At 43.3% G+C, this 22,304-nt stretch overlaps 1 protein-coding gene across 18 annotated transcripts; it reads left to right on the forward strand.

Moving 5' to 3' along the window:
• Positions 1-240: 240 nt before the first annotated feature.
• Positions 241-5,517, forward strand: LOC124661849. 18 transcript variants are annotated; one of them, XR_006990308.1, is made up of 7 exons: positions 241-810; positions 1,078-1,157; positions 1,463-1,541; positions 2,277-2,464; positions 2,899-2,967; positions 4,575-4,662; positions 4,817-5,517. XR_006990308.1 is itself a non-coding variant. In XM_047199735.1 (5 exons), the coding sequence occupies exons 1-5, from the start codon at positions 559-561 to the stop codon at positions 4,583-4,585; spliced, it is 336 nt and encodes a 111-aa protein (XP_047055691.1). In that variant the 5' UTR covers positions 241-558; the 3' UTR covers positions 4,586-5,517. The 18 variants fall into 18 exon arrangements, 1 of the variants encoding a protein (XP_047055691.1); XR_006990310.1 differs by having other exon boundaries at positions 2,348-2,452; XR_006990317.1 differs by adding an exon at positions 913-975 and having other exon boundaries at positions 1,078-1,179; positions 2,277-4,662.
• The last annotated feature ends 16,787 nt before the right edge of the window (positions 5,518-22,304 follow it).

Raw genomic sequence — 22,304 nt, forward strand, 5'->3', positions numbered from 1 at the left:
ATCGTTGTTATATAAAGTGTAAATAGGCACGAATTTCACGGGGACGTGCGCCAAGGCGCACATCAAAATCTAGTTGAGAATAAGTAGCCCCATCCCACAGCCATCCACGATAGACACATCGCGCCGCGGGGTTAAGCGCTGAGATTTGCTTCTGTGATTTTCATTGGTCCACATGTTCACTCGTAACAGTACAACATAATGGAGCCTGGTCCAGTTAGCACCGCCCCTGGGTTAGCACATCGCTCACGCCATCTCTCCTTTCGCCAACAGCACCAATTTCTTTCTCTCCCGATAGCACGCTGCCGCCGGCCGCTCCATCGATCGCCTCCCGGCACAAGCGGCCACTCCGTCGTATCTCCTCAGTGCCTCATCTTCCTATCTCCCCTCACTCCTCCACCGATCCCCACCTATGCAGACCCGCACCCCCTATCCATCCTCACTAGAGCTTGTGCAGCCCCATCCAACTAGGTTATAGCAATGTGAAAGTTGGCGATGGATCGAGGCCATTGGCGCTGAACCTTCTGGCGGCGTCTCCGGCAGTCCAGAGGCCTCCGGACGATGGGGGTGGAGATTAGCCGCAGCCGCGCTGGGGGCAAACCCTACCGAGGTAGGCGGCCGTGCGGGGGATTGACCGCAGCGGGTTGTCGCATCCCCCTCTTCTCTCTCTTACCGTTCTCATTGCCAACCCCCCTCTTCTCTCTCTTACCGTTCTCATTGCCAACCCCCCTCTCCCGCGTTCTTGCTTATGCACCCCACGTTTCCCATCTCCATCAGACATCCACAAATAGAAGCCGCAATTTCGTCGACTAGGTATGAAATAAATTGTATATTTGGCCTACTTTTATTACCAATATATGACAGATTGTGATTATTCGTATACTGAAGATTTGATGTTTTGTGATTTGGATTTAGCAACAAGCTCAAGGGCTTGGCATGTTGCAGGCCAATTTGTTTCTTATCTTGACATTAGATCAGGTCCAGAGTTGGGCTTACTTTCTATTGTTATATAGTCATAAGGCAGATTGCTCATTCAAAAGTTATACTAATGACTGAAATAAATGACTCATGTTCTTGCAGAACGAAGCCAAATGTCAGAGATCTTGTTTCAATTTGAAAGCCATGAATCAATACATTGTGCGAAAACTGAACCAAACTCAGTAAGATGCTTTCTTCAATTATGTATGTATTTTTTCAGTTCATTGATTTCTTTGAAACAATAAGGCGATAAGAGTAACATAAATTATCCTTTCAAGACATATTTCTGTGCATACCCAATTTTCTGGTTTTAGTTTCTTGTTAGGCACTTAGGCTTGCTGTATTTTTGTGCAAAGTTGTACTTTTATTTACGTTCGATTAGTGAAGACCTGAAAGGCTTTTTTTACATAGCATCTGTTTTTTTATCCCTTTGGTATTGTCTGCAGCAATGGTATCTACTCATTTTTGTGTGGTTTTTATTGTCCAGGTCTGTAGAACTGTAGATCCAGCAATATTAAGAAGTTTGCATCTCCGATTCTTAATGAATTTCCGAAGTGCTTCACCTGGTCAGTATATATTGCTCTTAATTCTAAGTTATAATCAACAAAAAAAATTTATACATGCTACTAATATCACTTGTTTTGCGAAACTGAAGTCGTCCTGTGATTGTCACTCTAGAATTAAGCTACATCCCTCAAAGACAGACTGTAACCGTCTTAGAAACTCCAGTAACGACAGTGGAAGGAGGGCTGTATGATTTATTATTACTGTACTAATGTCCCATATCTCCATGGTTGGGCCAGTGAAGATTTAGATCCATGGTAGCAGTTGAGCATTGCTTGATTCATCCTCTCCGTGTGGATACTGTAGTTTAATAAGAACTGCTATTCAGCTTTTGTTTAGTGAGATTTGAATTTTTTTTCAATACCAATATATATTGTCTTTGTTGCCTTGATCTCTGAGGAAAAGCCTAAGAAGCATTTACTTAGATCGTTCAATGTCAAGTATTTAATTGCTGCTGGTCCTAATACGCCACTCTTTGGCTAATTTGAGACTTAGTTTCTCAGCTTTCATGTACATAGGAATGTTGATGCCTGATGCGAGTGATAACCTTTATGGAAATTTGTTATTACCTGAAATTTCATGTGTAAAGTAATCTTTTACTGAGGCATATTAATCCACCTAATGTATACTTAATTTTGAAGATGCATCCAAAAATATTAGACACATGGTTTGGTGTATGTCTGCTATCTTTAGATTCTTACAACTTCTATATCAATCTTTTTTTGGGCTGTATGTAGATTTATTAGGGCATTCTTTTCTGATGGCATTATGATATATGCCGTGTACGTGTCGTCAATGATGCAAACAGCGGTGTCACTCGTTTTTTCGCCGAGTCAGCATCGGGCGACACACCTAGGCCTTAGGCGTCGATGGCGACGAGGAGCATGTGTTGGTCGCCGTCGCGACACTCGTGGTAAGCCAGCAGGTATAGGCCTCCTCCTTCCTCACTTCCTTCCGATGTGTCCCTGTGCCCCTCCAGCCCTCCATTTTAACGCACGGTCCTAACCCCATCTTATCCATCTCTCCAATATGGATTGGATGTAAAAGCAGTTAAGAGACCCTGAAAGAGATGGTTCATTTTTTGCACGTCAGGGTGAGTAGGGGGTACTGCAAGGTTTGTGTAGATTATTACCCGAATAGCTTAGTGTGATTCAGCAAGTATAGCTACAGTGGCATGCAGCTGCAGTGCTTGTGATACATGTATTACAAGTTCGTATTCAGTCCGAATCTTTGGGGTCAGCGTGCTGGGATTATTATTTTGAAATCTTTTGGAAGATGTTCTCAAATTAGTTGCGTGCGGTGTTAAATTATGATGTGTTTTTGAAATTTAATTGCTTTTTATCTTGTGGTGCTTTTTAGGTGAGTGCTCATGCCTAGGTTGTGCTCTGCGACATGATTATATTGGGCTTGAATTGTGATGTATACCAGGTGAGCGGCGAGTACTTGACATTGTAATTATGTATTAAACTAGACAATGTCTTATTTATTCCTTCTTAGATAAACATATTAACTTGAACTTTTCTTTTACTGCAAGATTTAATTAAATTCAGAGGAATTTTCCTGAAATATCATGGATTATGTGATTCTTAAAAATGAATTAATAGCACATAAACTAAAATAGTCATCCCAAATTTACAAAGGCTCTAGGCCTACAAAAAATGAATGATAAAGCACAGGGAGTATCCGGAAACATACTCTCTACATTATGGCAACTAATGGCATAGATGCCATTGAGCACTTGCAGGTGTGCAATGTTCCCTAAACGAAAGAGAATGCCACAGCAACATGTCCAGTTAGGCTGGCTAGCTCGCAATATGCATACAGCTCTATGAGGCCCATGGCCAGCATCTTAGCTTGGTACACAAGCATACAATACCCAATTTCTGTTACTATTAAATCAGTAATGAAAACAATTGCTGCACCTCACATATAGAGCATGCACAAAAAGATCACATACTCCAAAAATAATCTTCACATGGATATACACATTTGGTTTTAAGTAACCTCTTACATCATATGAGTACACATCAAGATAAAAGTCATTATAAGATGCAATGAACTGCGTATGCGATGAATGGAGTAAATATTATCTTGTATCAATTTGTAATGAAAGATGAGCTGCTAAGTGGAGTTTTAACTTTCTTTTGTCAATCATTGTCCTGTTTTCTTTTGGTTTAGGATGCATAAGTGATGTTCTCTTAGCATATTTTCTCTTATCCCTACAATGTTATAGAAGGTTGTGTGTTCTTGAAGATTGTCTTGCATTAATTGGCCTTAAGTGCAAGGTACAGTCTACGTGCTAAAAATATAACTTATCAGATGGCCAATCATTAATTGTTTATGAAGAGAAGCGTCTGGCTGTAAGTCCAAAGATGCTATCTGTTGATGTTTGCATTGTACAGCTTATAAGAAACAATGCACTTCTATGCTTGGAGTTGTCATGTGCTGATATAATTGTTGATCTTGGATAAGCTGGGTCCATTTTCTGCTTAATTATGTTTTGTTTCCACTTTTACAACTTGAATAGATGCGTTCCAACTATTTGATTCTCTATTATTTAATTAAGGAACAACTCTCTGGAGGGTGCAGTGGTAGTTCCTTAGGTTTAAAGTGTTCCTCTGACCTTGACACTTAAGAAACCTATTTCCAGTAAAAATACAGGTACAAAAATGAGAGTCTAGAAATAAACATGTAGGAATAAAACTTAAGCCTAGATTGGATAGACATGAGAGTCTACAAAAAAACATGGTTGACAGCAGCTATCCAAGATTAAAGATGATCAGTGAGTTAAGAAACTTCCTTATCATTTCTTCCATTTACAATAATTTTTACACGGCACCCACTCTCTTATCCAATCCTGCTGCAAGATTGAGTTTGTGGTGACTTCCATTTGTATTTCAACCACGTTGAGAAATTTCTGTTTGGCTTCCATGATCTTTCATAGTTAATTGTGTCTCTGATGTATTTAAATATCTTTTGTAGCATCCACATGGTATGTACTAATTAAATTTTGCCCTTTATGTCGCTGCTCACAGATCTCACTTGAAGCATGTATTCGCTGATACTGGCCATAAGACTGCAGCTATGTATTTGCACAATATGTTACAGCTGCGGTGAAATTTGGTAAGCTTGTGCAAGCCTCTTAGTAGTAAATATAGTTCAAATGCATTATCCTACATGTTTTATACAAATTTTGTTGTCATCAGCACATTTTGCATAAAAGTTATTTGAAAAACTTAGTGATGCTCTCATGCTATTAACACAGAGTACATTTCAGATTCAGAGTTGAGATGATTTGTCGCTGGATTCTTATACATGAAGAATCAATCCGCTTCAAACGTTATCAGTATACTTCATTCTTTCAAAGTTTTGCACTATTGCAAAGGATTAAACCCCTTTAGTTTTATATTTTTCTTCTGGTTAGTTCACAATGATTTGCTCTATTCTTTGTTCCGTGACTGTGATGATTGAATGCATGAGCCCATGGTTGATCTATCCTACCAATTTAGGGTATGTCTCAATGGTCTTTCTGTTCTTAGACTACCCCGTTCATGCTCAATCATGTGAACTGTGGATGCACAAATACACACTTTAATCTAACAAATCTGATAATTGGAAAACTTCCAGATTGCATGTTTAGTGTTCATTTCTGAAGAACTTATATAGTTTTTTGAACTTATATAGCTGAATGATAGAAAGTGCTGCCCGTTATATAGTGAAGTAATTTTATAGAATGATATACATGACCTATGAACTTATTCCTCGGAGTAGCTTCCCGTTATTTAATCTAAATATCTGAATACGCTTCTAAGCTAGATCTTGATTTACTTAGTGCTGCCATTTCCTTTCAACTGAATTACCTTAACAAATATTTATTGATGATTAGGGGAAATTCAATTCGGCTCCCGGGTGCGTATGCTCCCTCTACCAAAAAAACATATTTCGAAATGTCAAAAAAATTGGATAAAAAATTCTGCATGTACATCTCCATAATGTATGTGCATTCGCTAAGTTTCACGAAAAACCAATATTTTTTGTGGTCTATGTAAAAAGGAGAAACTTTATCTTGTAAAAAGCATTATTTTTAGCACTGAATTTTGTCTTTTTTACACACGTCACATGATAAGTCGATTTTTTATGAAACGACTTTGTGAGCGCGTAGCACGTGAAGATGTACGTACAAATTTTTTGTTTCAATTTTTTTGAAATTTAAAATGTTCATAACATGCATTTCAAAATATAGGGAGCATATGCACCCATGTTCCAAAACACCACTCCCGATGATTAGCAGTTAGACAAAATTTATATTTCACAACTTCAAGAAATAAGTACTTTGTATGTAACCTGATATAACTAATACTTAGTATGTGATATGGGCATTGTAGTTAGATCAGAGCAAGGCCTGCGATAAGTGATAGCAAGGCTGTCAGAATGGTATATTTATTTGAAATAACAATCCTATTTGGAATTTGTAAATGCTTAGTTTGCTTTTTGTATCAACCAATGCATCCAAATGCCTGTGTAACATGTGATAGTTGGTGGATTGACCTTGGCCTCTGTTTTAGCTCTGATTAGTATGCATATGATTGCAGTTCTAGAGTGACAATATATCTTAGTGTGCATAAACGAACTTATTTCTATGATTCCAGGTGGGATTTGCAAGGCTAAGCTTTTCATAAACGAGCAAAGAGAGACTTGTGAAGGCAGTGGTGTGGAAAGTGTAGAGCTCATGAAAATCATGATGACACGAAAGAAGTCTGAGAACTGGATTTTTCCATGACAAGGCTCCTACCTTGTTGCAAGTGCTTTGGTGATATGCTCCGGCATATAACAACTTTTGCATGCTTGGGTAACGCAAGTATGACAAATGCCCCTGTCAGTTATTATACTCTTCGATGTGCTTTCAGACCCTTCAATATCGACTAATGTTTCTGATGTTCATGAACAAATTTGAAAGTGGATGTGTGGTAGTACTGTATTATTGGTTTCATTGTTGATGTAAAGCTACGCCTAGAGTAGGCCCATAATGTACTGTGTGATTAGAGATGATTTCTGAAGTTTTTTTTTGTTATTTTGTAAATAGATTTAATTAGCCTCTTGTGTATCAAAGAAACAGAAGAAACAATGGAGTTCTTGATGCATTTGATAGAGCAATGTTCAAATGTAGCCGTGTGCATTTATTCAAATAAAAGTTGGGCCAAGATTCGCATGGGATTGGTCCGCACCTGACCGGAGAGGAGGCGCCCCAACTACTAGTTCTGATAAAATGGGCAAGCAAGTGTGTCCCTCTATGTGCAAATCAACAACTTTGCATGTAAAATATTTAAGCCAAAAACCATGAGCCATGGGCACGCATGTGACAGAAAAATGCAGCTATGCAGCTCTGTCCGTTCGAGCCATGTATCAGGACAAACAGGAGTAAGAGCATCTCCAGTCGCGTTTTCCAAAGCGTATCCCAAACGGTGCCGGATTAAGCGTTTGGGGGACGTGTTTCGTTCGTGCCGCATTTGAGAGACATCGCTCCACATTCGCGTCCCCCAAACGCCACCCCCAAACACTAAAATACCTTTTTTTATTTTTTTTGCTTTTTTATTTCAATAAAGAGAAGAAATATTCAACAAACTAATACATAATTGGGAACGTGGTTTACACGAAGAAATAATTTGGAACATGGTTTTCCACAAACTAATACATAGTTTGAACCATGGTTGACACACATATAAAATATTGCAAAAAAACTAAACCTAACTAGGCCGTGCATCGAAGGTTTCGTGTGTTCGCTGCCAAGAAGAACACTCGAGGGCACACCCAGTCACCCAAACTAGAAAATCCAGCTGGTGAGGGTGCCCCTGTTGGTTCTTCCGAGGAAGAACAACCAGAAACCTTCGTGCATTTTTTCGCTGCGAAGAAACAACACTCTTCAGTCGTCGTCCTCCTCGGCGCTGTCGACGTGGTAGTTCCGGCGGCAACGCGTCTTGTCGAACACCTTGACGCTCGCGTCCCTGTCGCCGAAGTAGGAGAACATGAGCATGAAGCCGGCTTCGAGGCGGTGGTAGCGCGCGAACTTCTCCCACCCGATGTGGAGGTACATCTTGCCGCGCGCATCGTAGATCACGTCGACGATCCACCGGCAGCAGTGGCAGCCATCCTCCCGCAGATGCAGCGAGCCCGGGTGCTCGTCGTCGGCGACAAAGTCGGCAAAGTCATCCGGCAGCCTCTGGATGCCGTTTGGGTCGCCCTTGAGGACGACGATTAAATCGAACAACACGGGCACCTCCTCGCCGTGCCTGTCCGACGATGAGGATGACGACGGCGTCGCAGGCAACGGCAAGCGTGCAGCTCTGCCGCGGCCACGACCACGACCACGGCCGCGAGCTCGGCCTCCGCCTCTACCAGCCATGGCGTCGACTCTTGAGATGGTGGCGGCTAGGGTTGGGGAGAGAGGCGCTAGGGTTTGTGTGTGAGAGGGACGATGAGAGGCGGCCCTTTTTTATAGGCCGGAGGGAGGCGGGTGAGCGGTGGCGCTTATTAACGCCGACACGCAGAGCTAGGCGCGACGAGACGCTTCGCTGCGCCTCTGCGGGAACTGCACCGTCGCTGCGCGCGAATAACTTCCGTCGCGAGGTAGGCGACGGTTAGGTTAAAACTAAATGTGCCGCTGACGGGTCGGCCCCGCCACTCCCCGCCTCGCTTTTCGCTGCGTCCGGCGTCCCCGGTGCGTCCCCTATGGACGGGGACGGCCTCGGGGCGTCGGACGCCGTATCGGGGGGCGCCGGATAAAAAACGGCTTTAGGGGACGCGGTTGGGAACGTTTTTTTATCCGGCGCGCCCCATGTCCCTTTGGGGAACGGTTTGGGGTACGCGACTGGAGATGCTCTAAGCTTGGCAGCTGGCCGGAGCACATACGTCATGCATGGATTAAGACTGGTCACAGTGGTAGGTATCATGTAGTAGTATTATATCATGCATATGATACTACTGCATGATACTATATCTATAGTGGGTAGTATCATGGAGTAGTATCTCAATGCAAATTTGTGTACAAGATTCGTTTAGCAGCCCTTAACTTTTCTCGTTGTTTACGCTATGATACAATATCTACTACCTATGTTACTCTAATCTTCTCTCTCCTAATTAATTAGCTGCCACATTAGTATTTTTGTGGACCAATGTACATAATAATAGCTATGATACTAGTACTATGGCTAGACTAAGCAGCCGACGCACGTAGTACGCCGTACATGGATTAAGCGGAACGTTGCATGCATGAATTGATGAATTAGGCTATGCATGCATGGATTAGGGAGTGAAATGCATCACAAGTCCCGGAAGTTGTTGGCAACGTCTGAAATTGTCCTGGAACTCGAGAAATGCATCAAACAGTCCCTGAATTTGTCCTCCATGTCCAAATACGGTCCTAGATACAATTTGACATCCGTATACGCTGATGTGGCAATTATTCGGTCCCACCACATCGTTCCCCAACCCTCAGAAATCGCCTTGTTCGGTTATTCCCTTCCCCGAGGGAATTGACCAGGTTTCACGGGGGTTTACTCGGCGGGGATGAAATCTCTGCCCACTCAAAATTTTGCGTTCGGTTATACCCGACCGGGATAAATCCCTGGCCCAAAACCCGCCAAACCCGTCGATTCCACGTGGGTTAAAAAAATCGTGTTTCTACCCGTGGATGAAATCCCGAGACGCGAGACGCTGCGCTACTCGGGCGCACTGCGCGACGACCTTGGTTGGCGCCGTCTCCGACGACCCCTCCGCCGGCGACATCTGCCACCCTGGAGCCTGTTCTCCTGCATCGACTGGTCTGGCAGGAATCCTTCCCTTCCCTGCATCCGGCGGCGGCCCGCTCTCCGCAGCGAGAACGTGATTGGCATTCGGTTCACGCAGTCACCGGCGTGCTCCGCGTTCCTGTGGTTGTCATCCATACCGAGCTGAGCGACGCTATCGATTATTATCTGCATCGTCCACTCGTCCACCCAACCTAAGCAATCGATCCGCATCAGCCAGAATCGCTGCCGCCATCGTCATCTTCTCTGTCTCCGGCCCCGGCCGCCGCCGCATCGTGAGGGAGCGTCGGCCATCGCTGGTGGTGTTGGCTCTCTCCCTGGAGGGAACTGGGCAGGCGACGGAGCGGCAGAGGAGGAGGGCAAGCGTCGGGTGCCCTGATGGCGTCGTGGTCACGGCGAGAGCAGCCTGGTCGAGCCGGCAGTGCGTCCCTGTCCTATCATTTTTTTATTGACCGAACGACAAAGAAGACAGGGGATATGTTGTATGACGTGTATTAACGGAAATTCAATTCGGCTCCCGGGTGCGTATGCTCCCTCTACCAAAAAAGCATATTTGAAATGTCAAAAAAATTGGATAAAAAATTCTACATGTACATCTCCATAATGTATGTGCATTCGCCAAGTTTCACGAAAAGCCAATGTTTTTTTTGGTCTATGTAAAAAGGAGAAACTTTATCTTGCGAAAAGCATTATTTTTAGTACTGAATTTTATCTTTTTTATATACGTCACATGATAAGTCGATTTTGTATGAAACGACTTTGTAAGCGTGTAGCACGTGAAGATGTACGTACGAAATTTTTATTTTCATTTTTTTAAAATTTAAAATATAAGTAAGATGCATTTCAAAATATAGGGAGCATATGCACCCATGTTCCAAAACACCACTCCCGTGTATTAACACCTGCAGGGATTTGGGTGTAGAGATGGGGTTCACCCAATTACTCGGCGGATTAATTCCACTGCAACCGAACGAGGCCTTAATTGATTGAATCCCCTGTTCCTAGCTTCGAGGTCGTAGATCGAGCCAGAGAGAGACCCCCACTCCGCACCCACGTTTGGCGACACGGAGGCGAGCAGCGGCGACTGATGGAGGTCGTCGGTGTTATCCCGTCCGTCAAATTCCCGTTCCCCCGCCCTCCCACTGTCGCCACTCTTCTCCTCACTTCCCAATGTCTGGCAATGGCCGGTGCTCGCCGGCAGGCATGTGGTGGCAATCCCCTCAGGTGGTGCACGCATAAAGAAATAATTGAAGTACAGTCCAGTTCATTTCCATGATAGAGGAGAACTTCATGCGACATTTGTAACTGCTTGAATATGCAATCTTCTCTGTTTCTCAAGCTCTGAATGTTTGTAGCCTAAACTCTGAAATTTCGCTTTTGTTTTTTTCAGCTGAATGATGTTGGGTGTGAGAGCTACAAATGGGAAGATGAACACGCAAAGATTTCGCAAACTACTGGACAATTGGATGTTAGCTGTGCAAGCCATGGAACAAAGGAAACAAGCATAAAGGGAATGCAGCTGATTGTGAGTGCGTGCATCTGGTGGGAATTGTTTGGCCCAAATCTACGGATGTTAGAGCATGTCTAACAGGCCCCTTATAACCCGCCCACCCCGTAAAATTCCGGCGACATACGGGGCAGGCGCGGTTTGGGCCGTCTAGCAGGCCCCGTATTCGGGCCGCCCCGTTTCGGCGGAATACGGGGCCCAGGAAATCGGCCCCTCCGCCCACTATTTATACTGGGCGCAGGTGCGAGCCCCTCACTCGCAACCCTAGCTCCGCCGTGCGCCGCCGCCGCCTCCACCCTGCTCCGGCGAGCAATTCCTCCCTCCCCCGCGCCGCATTCCACCCGCCGCCACCTATGGACTCCCGCCGCCGTAGTGCCGCCTCGCCGGCGAGCGGATCGAAGCGATCCCGCTCGCCGGACAACGTGGAGGATGCGTGGCGGCTTTTTTGCAAAAGATCCGCCGCCGGCAGCCGCCGCGCGGCCTGCAAGTACGACGGCGGGGAGTTCGTGCCGGAGAAGCTCCGCGACTTCACGCGGGGCGGCCGCTGGTACCATGAGGACCCGCCGCTCAAGCCGATGAGCGGCCCGAAGTTCTCGGCGTGGCTCGCCGAGTGGGAGCGCCAACACCGGGTGAGCGAGGCGTGGAGGGCGATGATCGGGGGCACCAGCGGCGGAGGTGCCCCGCTTGCCGGCGAGGAGGAGGACCAGGACCCCGCCTTGTTGAAGGCGATTCAAGACTCCTTCAAGGAAGCCGCCGAGAAGGACAAGGCGGAGGAGGAAGAAAAGGCGGCGGCCATCGCCGCCGTGAAGGAGGCGGAGGCGCGGGCGGCGCAGGCGCAGGCGGAGGCGGAGGCCGATGGGTTCATCATGGACCTCTCCGACTAGAAGTCGCGATCCGATCGCGCATTTTGTATGTATGTAGGTACGTCGATTTCTACGTATGATCGACGAACTATGAATGAAACTTTCCAGCGGTTTTAAATTTACAAATATACGGGGTCAAATACGGGTTCTGCTAGATGGAGCGGTGTTTGATCGACCATTTTTTTTATACGGGGCGAATTTCGAGCGTTATACGGGGCAGAAAAGTAAGGGGCCTGTTAGACATGCTCTTAGTGATGGTGTCACTGTCTAAACAGTGATTGTAATAGGATGTTTGTGTAATCCTAAATGTGGTACAAAATGTGTGTGCCTCCATTTCTGTAGAATGTGCTCTGTGAGTACTCGTCATGCTTGCCCAGATATGAATATATGCGATTATTTGTTAAACAGAATTGATACAGAATTGACAAATTGCTCACTGGAAAATTTGACCGGTAGCATAGTGGAAAATTTACAAGCACTGATCAAGACTGCAAAATGATTACTACATTAGTACCAAAACCTTAAAAATATAACAAGTTCGAATTGACACTGACAATGCACTAAACACCAGGAGGAGGGCCTTTCAGATAATCAAACATAGACACTTTTCTTAGTAGTTTGTAAGGTGTCCTGCTAGTGCTACTACTTTCCTCTCCCACTTTTCTTTTATTTTGTTCAGAGGCCTTGATCCCAGCTTGTTGACCATTGAACTGAGCAGCCTGGATATTATTAGCTCCTCTTCGCCTTCCAAGAAAATATCCTTTCCGTCGCAGATTTGTCATGCTCATCTCTCATAGATTGTTGTTTTTTCCTTTTCAACCTTCTGGAAGTGCTCTTCCCAAGCCTTATGCCTTACTTCCTCTTGTAGTTGCATCTTTTCTGCTTCTCTTTTCCTAGCTTCTTGAGCTACCCTTTTCTTCTCTGCCAGTGCAGCCTTAGCTGCCTCTGCCTCTTTTTTTCTAGCCTCCTGTGATAGTTTCTTCTTCTCTGCAAGTGCAAGTTTCTCCTCTTGTGCCTTTTTCTTCTTCTCTGCAAGCGCAAGCTTTTTTTCTTCAACAGCTAGTTGCTTTGTTTCCCTCCCAGCCTTCTTCTTCCTTTCATTAGCTATTTTCCTAGCTAAAGCTTCAGATTTCTTTTTCTCAATTGCATCGGCTCTTTGGAGCTCTTCTTGTTCCAGCTTTGCCATAGCCGGATCAAACTTTTCCTGGTCTGCAACTTCTCTTCTCTCAGCTGCAGCTTTTAATTTTGCTGCTGCAAGAACTTGCCTTTTTCTTAGCAGATTTCATTTTTGCAGGTTCTGCTCTCACCTTCCTTTTTTGCATTCTGACACATCTGGTTCTGCTCTCACCTTCCTTTTTGCATTTTTCTGTGGAACTAATCCTAACTTATAATCAATGCAACCACCTTTGTTGTGGCCTGGATGTCCACAGTAGCTACAATGGATTATAGTTCCATGCTTACTCATTTTCTTGTGTCCATTCTTTCCTTCTTTCTCCTCTGGTTGCTGCCTTCTATTTTTTTGTGGCCTGCCAACTTTTTTCACAATCTTCGGAGCTTTTATTGCCATGGCATCAACCTTGTCCCACTCCCTTACATCTCTACATGGCCAAATAATGTGCTCATAAGCTTTGCAATACCTCTCAATGGAATAGCAGTCATGTACATAGCTTTCTGGTGAAATTTTGTCATGTCTAAGAGCTGACAATGCATGCCAGCAAGGAATGCCTGACAAATCCCACCTTCTGCAGCTGCAACTTCTTTTTTGAATATCAACTATGTATGGAGTACCCCTTTCCATAATTTCAAATATGCCATTCCCAGATGGCTTAGCTTCACAAATGTTGGACCACTCAACATACTTCTCCAACTTCTTTCTAATTTTTGGACAAATAGTACCAGTCATTGACTCAGCTTTCAAGCTGCTTGTTATAAATTCTAGTAGTAATTTGACACTTGATTTTCAGAATCATAGCAAGAATAGGTAGCTCTCTCGCTTCCAATATGTACTTATTGAAAACCTCACAATTATTGTTCAATAGAACATCACACTTAGGAAATTCCGATTGGAATGCCTTTACCCAGGTGGCAGGTGCTAGCTCCTCTAACCAATCATGAGCTGTTTTACTTAGAACCAACATGGCATCCATATTCTCCTGCCACTTAGCAACTGTGCTACTTCTAGCACACTTCCACAACTGATTCTTGAGCACTTCACCTTTAAAATTCTTGTTGAAATTCTGCCAAAGGTGCCTCACACAAAATCTATGGCCTGCTTCTGGAAACAATTCTGTAACAGCTTTTATTAATCCCTGCAACCATGGTATAAGTAGTCAATGTACAAATTTATTTTAGCATCAATATTCTAATATAATGCCTGCAACCGAGGAGCATAAGTGGTACATGCGTCCTCGATTGTCGACAAGTCGGGGATTGTCGACTTGTCGACAATTTGAATTCCAGTATAAGTAGTACAAGACAAGCCAAGTAGAACAAGAAAAAAAATGAATAAAGCATTGATCATTTAGGATAAGAAGCTTACTTTCTGTTTGTCAGACATGATGGTCCAAGGAGCTGTGTTGACAATGTCAAGATCTTGTTTCGGAGCAGTCAGAAACCACTTCCAGGAGCTTGTGTTCTCCACTTCTACAACAGCAAAAGCCACAGGAAAGATGCAATCATTAGGATCCATTCATATTGCAGTTAATAGAATTCCGCCAAATTTTGTCTTCGGATGACAACCATCTAGGAATATTATGGGCCTACAACCAGCTAGGAATCCTCTCTTGCAAGCATCAAAAGAGAAGTAACATCTCTTGAAGTGCCCTGCATCATCCAACAACAAGAAGAAAGTGCTCCCTGGATTTGATCTCCTTAGCTCCTGTCCAAAATCCCACAACTGGTTGTATTGGGCAACCTCATCTCCATAGATGATCTCAAATGCAAATTTCCTTGCTCTTCCAAGCTTACCCCTTTTTGGTGTCATTTTCCAATCTTTCTGCACTAGTTGACCTAAACCCTTTAGTGTCATCTTCTCATTGGCCCTTATCTCTTCAACGTAATGGTTGCCAATGTATCTAGCTGAAAATGCCCTCACTTGCCACTTGCTCTCACATGTGTGCTTCGATGTGTGTCTCTTCACCATAATGGACTTCGATCTACTAGTGTCCTTTGAAGCATATAGTTCCCAGGGGCATCCTTCTTCACATTTTGCTAATAACCTTATCTTGTCATTCTTTGGAAATTTGATGTTCTTCCTATGCTTGCAACTGTGTTCTCTTATAGCCTTTCTCATATGATCAACGGACTGAAATATCTGGCCATTATGAAACTTAGGATCATTCATGTCGTCTGCAACAAATGACTTGAAGTTGAACCTGACCGCTCCCTCATCTGAATCCGCTGGCTCAAAAAACTCATCTTCAGAATTTTCACCTTCTGGAATCACTAACCTGTCATCCATTGGTTCATGATCTGCATATTTTTGATATATATCATCATCTCCATCTTCTATATCATTGTCACTATCAATGATATCTGGAACATAATCTGAATCAGTACCACTGTCCCCGTCTTCTTCATGTGCAGCTTCTCTGTTTGATCTCCTCAATGCACCTTGAACTGCAATTGTTCTTTCCGTCCCTTCCACATCAACTACTTTATCAATAGTTGAACTGACACTAATGCATTTCTTGCTAGGACTAATTACAGGTGGTAGACCAACTACAGGATTACCAACTACATCATCACAGCCATTTTCTTTCCTCGCTGGCTCATGATCAAGGTACATCATTAGATACTTGTGCCCCTCTTTCACCTTTGACACCATGTTCAAAGCATCCCTATCACTCTCAATCAACCGAAGACCATCTTCATTTATTTGCATTCCTGGCAACAATCAGTACACGTCTATCCTTCCTGCTGCCTCGTAACCTAAATCCTCAATTACATCTTCAAGCCACAGAGCAGACCAACTATCACAATCGCAATCATCATAAAATACCTTTGTGCCATCTATATATGCCCTATTGCATCCAGAACCAACAAAAAACCCTCCATGAATCACCTCCAGCGTAAAGCTTTCACTTCCTTCCTCTGCAAATTGAACCAAAACAAACAAAAAATGTCGAAAGTTCAGAACTTTTGCCCTTTCTTAACCCCTAAACCATGATGAAACTTTACTCCTAGAATACTCTGTAGCAGCACATGTAACAATCATATCTATTGTAAGCTAACTCTAAAACAACAACAAAAACTGGGCTAATTTGGACACGATTGAACTCACCGTACAGGGGAACGGCGTCGCCTTGCGGCCGACGAACAGGCGCCATCTGCGGTGACCAAGATGATCGCCTTACTGCGCCCCACGGTCACCTCCTTCGCCACTGTCAATCACCCTCTTCGCCTCCGTCGATTACCTTGTCCGGGTGCCGATCGTGCTCTTCCGCCGCCGTTCCTGGTTCACTTCAAGCGCTCCACGCGCAGAAACAGCGAAATTAGAGGAGGCAATACCGGCCAGGAAAGTTGCATGGAAGTTTGGCCCGCGTATGAGCAGGCAGCATGGCTGTGTTGTGGGTCGCGCGCGGTCGCCCAAGTGGGTCACTTCTTTTGGTGCGGACCTCCATACGTATCCAGGACCAGGACCGTATTTGGACGTGGATGACAAATTCAATGACTGTTTTGATGCATTTCTCGAGTTCCAGGACCATTTCAGACGTTGCCAACAACTTCCGGGACTTGTGATGCATTTCACTCTGGATTAGGCATCCGGGAGCATTGCGTGCATGGATAAAATGGTCGGACCATTGCTACGTAGGCACGCACTGGCAGGCGCACTGCGTTTTCAGACGTGGCTCCTCTACTTTTTATGCCGAAGAAGAAAACCACCGGCATACCCGCGCGCGGTCATAGTTGTGAACCAGTCCTCGTCGCTAGCAGGCTAGCTTGGTGCAGCTTTTTTTTTTGAGAATTCCAACACTTTATTATTCAGTGTTTGGAATGATTACAGGAAAAGACATTCCTGCTGGTACTACTCCTAACCACAGATGGCGACCATGCGGTAATGAGTTTGCATACCGAGCAAGCTCATGAGCTTCGGTATTGGATGCCCGGCTCTCATGCCTGAAAGACACTCCGCCTCGCTCCCTCGCAGAGTCCTTTATCTCCTGGAGGATGTGACTTGACAGTCCAAGAAACTTGCCTTTCAAGCCCTTGATCACCTCCAAGCAATCAGAAGCCACCACGATCTCACCTCTACACAGGTCTTCGGCCAGAGCAATGGCTTCTCTACACGCCATGGCTTCCAAGCACCCCGGATCAGTGATACCCTCGAAAACAACCGCCGATGAGCCCATATAATGCCCATCGAACGATCTACAAACCACTCCAACAGCACCGCGGCATGCTGTCTTGGCTACAGCCGCACCGGCGTTGAGTTTACACTCTCTTGCCGGCGGTGGGCACCATCTTGGGGCCGTCCCTTTGCTACCTCCCTGCTGCCTCCCTTTCTTCTCCACGCTCGTGTCCAGGTCCTGAATGAAAGACTCGATAAAATGATGGGTCGACAGAGGACTCTGGAACAAATCCTCATGTATCATCTTCCACCTCGCATGCCAGAGCGCCCAGAGCGTGATCACCATGCGCGTAAACTCCCCATGTCTCAACGTCTCCATCATCCCAAACAGCCACTGACGCGCAGAATTCTCCGTCGTCATACTGATATGCTCCACAATGGCCGGATCCGAGAGCGCCCAAACACATCGTGACGTTGTACACTCAATCAATGAATGACGCCACGAGTCCGGTTGCCCACAAATCGAGCACGCATCCGATGGAGCCATATGCCGATGGTGGCGCACATCACGTGTTGGGAGGGAACATTGCGCCAGCCTCCACATGAACACCCTAATTTTGGCCGGCACATTATACTTCCACAGCTTCGTCCAGAGCTTGCCTTCTGCCAGACCATTTGATGCCATCGCTCGGCCCTCTAGCCAATCCCCTCTAGTTTTCTTGACATTGGCCAGTAATCTGTACGCCGATCGTACCGAAAAAGTCCCCTTCTTTCTTCTCGAAATGCCATGCCCAAAAATCCTGTTGAATCCGAGTACAAAGCGGGATCCCCCCTGATTACCTCTACATCCATTGGTAAGAAGAACTAGCAAGGACAGGCGCGGCGGCACGCCGCGCCCAGCCCAAAGTCAAATAAAGGATGCTTACATGTTAAATCACGATAAGAAATGTGTTAAAATAGTTAGAAGTGAGTGGGCATTGTTCTGTATGGTGGAAAAATCCAAGGAGAAACTGATCATCTTTATTTGAACATTCCATATGAAGAGCTGAACAATATAATATATGATTCCAAAATAATCAAGGAATATGTGTGAATGTTCTTTTCATCTATCAACAATAAACTAAATCTTCAAAAGTAAATGCTCATGGGTAAGAATAAGCTAGCAAAATAATAGTATTCCTCTCTCAAATATAGAAAAAAAAACATGTCAACCACTTCACCTCAATAGTTGGTCGTGGCTGGATTACAGCAAAGATTACATCTCTATAGATCAATACAAACGTGAATGATATAAGTTACAGTGTGAGGGACTCAACAATCACAGTCAACTTACACAGTGCATGAAAATTGGCGCTAGTTACACAGGAGTTCTGGTTGGCATCACACCAGTCATACAGCAACCATGCATAGATGCAATACGACAGGCATGCCTGATTTCCAATATGCACTCGAAGAGAAGAAAACATGCTAAAAAAATGAAGGCAGTAGTTCTAGAATCAACCCGAAATAATTTGAAGATGGGACAGGGGATCAATGCAATCCTGTGATATACCAAAACGTATCATTCTAAAAGAATCCATAAAACCACTAAAATAGGTGCACTGATATATACCATCTCTTTCAGCATCTAGCTATTCACGTTTTCAGTTATTAAGATGTAAAGGAAATGGATCTAAGAAAAATAATTATTTTCATGTGAATTATTGTGTGAGCAGCTACACCGCAAAAGCAAGCTGAGGAACGACCAAACATAGCATCACTTCAAAACAATTCAGAATTTTTGACATGTTTCCTAACAATTGTATTCAAGGATACAAATACATAATGAAGCTAGAAAGTAGAAGAAGAAATGAGATACATTTAACATGTACGGAGAAAATGTATCCAACTACAATGCTTCAAAATATCTCCATTTGGTTGACCATTGCACCGTCAGAATGAAGCTTCATTAGCTATTTTTAAGAGAAGGCAGTGATAACACGCTGCTAAGGAGAACTTGATTGTGACAATATTGAATATTTATCTATAAGATAATTGTGTCTATGCCTACTGAACTGATGAAAGAAAGAGAATTTGTGTATCATGCCAACCCATGAACTGATACTCACACAGCAATCCCACTATGTTGTTAATGATTTAGCAACTAATTAATAATAATCCATTTATGTCGGACAAACATACATGAACATAGGCCATTACTCTTATATAATATGTCATAGAACATAATGTAATCTGATCACCTTCCAAATGATACAACAAGTAGCAAGGGTATTTTCTGTGTATCATATAAAAAATCAGAACATTGCATTTTTCGCTCCTAATTTTTTTCGTAAGAAGTTAAACCATGGTTTGATTTACTACTTGTCAAACCAAAATATATCAATTCTTTTTTTACTACCGACTAAATAGTTATTAATTAGTTCCTTTATCTACAGGAAGTAGCAAAGGTGGTACACTAACTTGCTATTTCCTATGTTCATTCAATATATCAATGTTTGTTTTCTGCATGTAAGAAGATGTTCACTGCACTTTATATCTATTGGAGTGTCACTTCATCATTGTTACTTCAAAATTATGCATTAGCTTAATGAATATTATCCAATGAGCACAAAACAAAATGTAAGTTAAAGTTTGGAAGACGTAAGGACACATCCTCTTACCTGCAGGAACAAAGGGCCTCTAAACAGCCTAGTCTTGCAGAGATTTATCAACCAAGTAACTGCAGGCACAAAAGGAACGCTCATATACTAAAGAAAGTAAGAAATCTTTATAAGTAAGACGAAATACTCAAAAGTTAAAATATGAAGACCTAGACAGATCCTCTTTACTATATGCATCAAAGAACCTCTTAACAGCCTAGCTTCATGGAAATTTGATCAGCTACGCAAGCACAATCCTCTCTCGGCTATATGCATCAAAGAACCTCTAAACAGCCTAGCTTCACAGAAATTTGATCAGCTACGCAAGCAGAATCCTCTTAACTGCAGGCAGAAAGAGAACACTAACATGAAGGTACTGAGAGATCTCTAGAAGTAAGATGAAATAACCAGATTGATAAATGAGAAAAAAAGTCCAATCGCCCTAAATGACCAAGACATGGTCTGATGTGAGTCCGGAAGTAAATACCAATGGATCTATGTTAGTCCTATTTTACCAATTGGCTAACCCGGTAGAACATATGTACTATGAACTATAGCTTCCAGTATTGTATTGAGGAAGAAAAGAGTGAAATAATGGATAACGTATATTAGTGTAATACTGGCGAAACAATGCTCATATTTAGGACTTTACCGTACCAATAACCATTTAAAGCAGGATTATAGAAAACGGAAGAAAGTTGGTTGTTGAGTACACTTATCAATATGAAGAGTACCAAGATCACATGCAGAGTGCAATCAACAAAACAAACAACATATTAAATTTGATTATTAATTGACACTAATAATCGATAATATTTGACAAGTGAAAACTGGACCAGAGAACAATCACATCTGAGTTCCAAAAATCAAAATTACAGTACCTAACATTCATGCATTTGTTCCATCGGAGTATTGTATAAACAAAAATGGCAACATAAATATAGTCACCTTCCATCTTTATAGATACTAAGCAAGGTGATCTCAATAAAAGAAACTAAGCAGGGGGATGCTGCAAAAAAAGTAAGAAAATGAAAACAAAGGAGATAACGTAAGAACTATATCGTATGAAACTGGAATGAACATAACTGTTGCTCTCTTACAACAGTGGAAGAGAAATTAGGGAACCATCTACACCTGTCATGAAAGACTTAATTGGCTCTTGTGTCATGATGTCATCCCTTTTTATATGGGATACAAGGTAGCGACTATCTCTGTGAAAATGTTCATAAACTTCCCTACAATAGAAAATTATAAGTGGGAGATCAACTAATAATGGAACATAATTTACATGGCCGAATGCCCCAATGTGTATTTTGATTCATTGTTTGTGTATTTTGATTCATTGTACAACACATTTCTGACGTACATAATAAAAGAGCTGATACTTGTAGAAGTTAAGCGTAAGCTTCTTCCATTTAACTTCAGGTTTTTATAGGCTCTTTGTTTGCATGAGATTGAGCTGCTACATAGTTGTTTCATCCAAATCCATAGTTAAAATAACAAGATAAATTGTAGAGTACAAAACCGACATGGCAAAGCAGCGCTAACTGAACATAATGCCTATCATAGGTTTTCTTTGGTGCATGCAATAATAGATGGTAGTGTGGGATGGGGATCACCTTTCTGAGCTCCCCAAAGTGTCGAATGTTGTACAATACACTGGAAACCTAAGAAGCAAGAGCTTGCCCTGTTCTGTATATTATCTACCAACGAATTTACTGCTACATGAGAAATCAAAGATGACAAATAAATATAAATCAATAGATTATAAGCTTGTTTGACATGCAATCCCATCCCTTTAATCGTAAAATTAGGTAAAATGTACAGAAAACAAATAATAGTTTGCTGCACCAATCTAAAAGCTTATTAACATTGTCAGTGTTGGGGGGATGATCCCCGGTATGCCAAAGGCATGCCAAACCAGATGGTTTGAGCCATCAAGATACCGGTTTAATGTTTATGCCGGAGCGCGAAGTTAAGCGTTTGGCTAAGTAAGGCTATGCCGGTATCCCCAAGAGGGGTATACCGGAACAAGCTAAGAAGACACCGGGTTACCGGTAAGAGGTGCACTGTAGCACGTCGGCAAGACTGGTCAAAGATTCTCTCCAGAGCTAGAGGACAAAGATGAGCTAAGCAAAGTAGCTTTAAACGAAGCCCTGGCGCCAAAGAGGAAGGTGACGCCAAAAGCAACCGGAGGACGTCAGCCTCCCTGATTAAAGAAGATACCGGCGTCACCTATGATTAAAGTAACTTTGTAAAGTAGTTAGTCTGTTCAAAGATGCCATTAGGGTTTCCTAGGGTTTCTTCCCCTGTAAGCCACCCTCTCCCCTATATAAGGAGAGGGGGCACACCCATACGCGGGTACGTGCTATCTAGGTGAGTCCTTGTAATCAGAAACCTGTAACCTGTTGAGATCAATGAAGAAAGAGATCTAGAGCAGAGTTGTTCCTTGTGTCTTTCTTCTTCTACCTCTGGCTTTGGCTAAGTTCTTGAGGAAAGCATCCGGAAGTTCATGCAATCTAATCAAAAATCCTCCCCCGAATCCTCTAGCGCCCATTCGGCCCCAACTTAAGCCATCCTATGGCATCTGTCTGTTCACCACGACGACAGTCAGCAAACATAAAGAAAACTGTGAGAGTACTTCGTGAAATCTATCAGCAAACA

This window comes from Lolium rigidum, chromosome 6, assembly GCF_022539505.1.
Source record: "Lolium rigidum isolate FL_2022 chromosome 6, APGP_CSIRO_Lrig_0.1, whole genome shotgun sequence".
In the NCBI taxonomy this organism is placed as follows: Eukaryota; Viridiplantae; Streptophyta; class Magnoliopsida; order Poales; family Poaceae; genus Lolium; species Lolium rigidum.

What these genes read in the sequence shown, in the direction of transcription:
- LOC124661849 (XM_047199735.1), top strand. Translation starts at nt 559, where the DNA reads ATGGGGGTGGAGATTAGCCGCAGCCGCGCTGGGGGCAAACCCTACCGA. An exon ending in CGAAAACTGAACCAAACTCA is followed by an intron (nt 1,158 to 1,462) that starts GTAAGATGCTTT and finishes TTTATTGTCCAG; the next exon opens with GTCTGTAGAACTGTAGATCC. An exon ending in TTTCCGAAGTGCTTCACCTG is followed by an intron (nt 1,542 to 2,347) that starts GTCAGTATATAT and finishes TGATGCAAACAG; the next exon opens with CGGTGTCACTCGTTTTTTCG.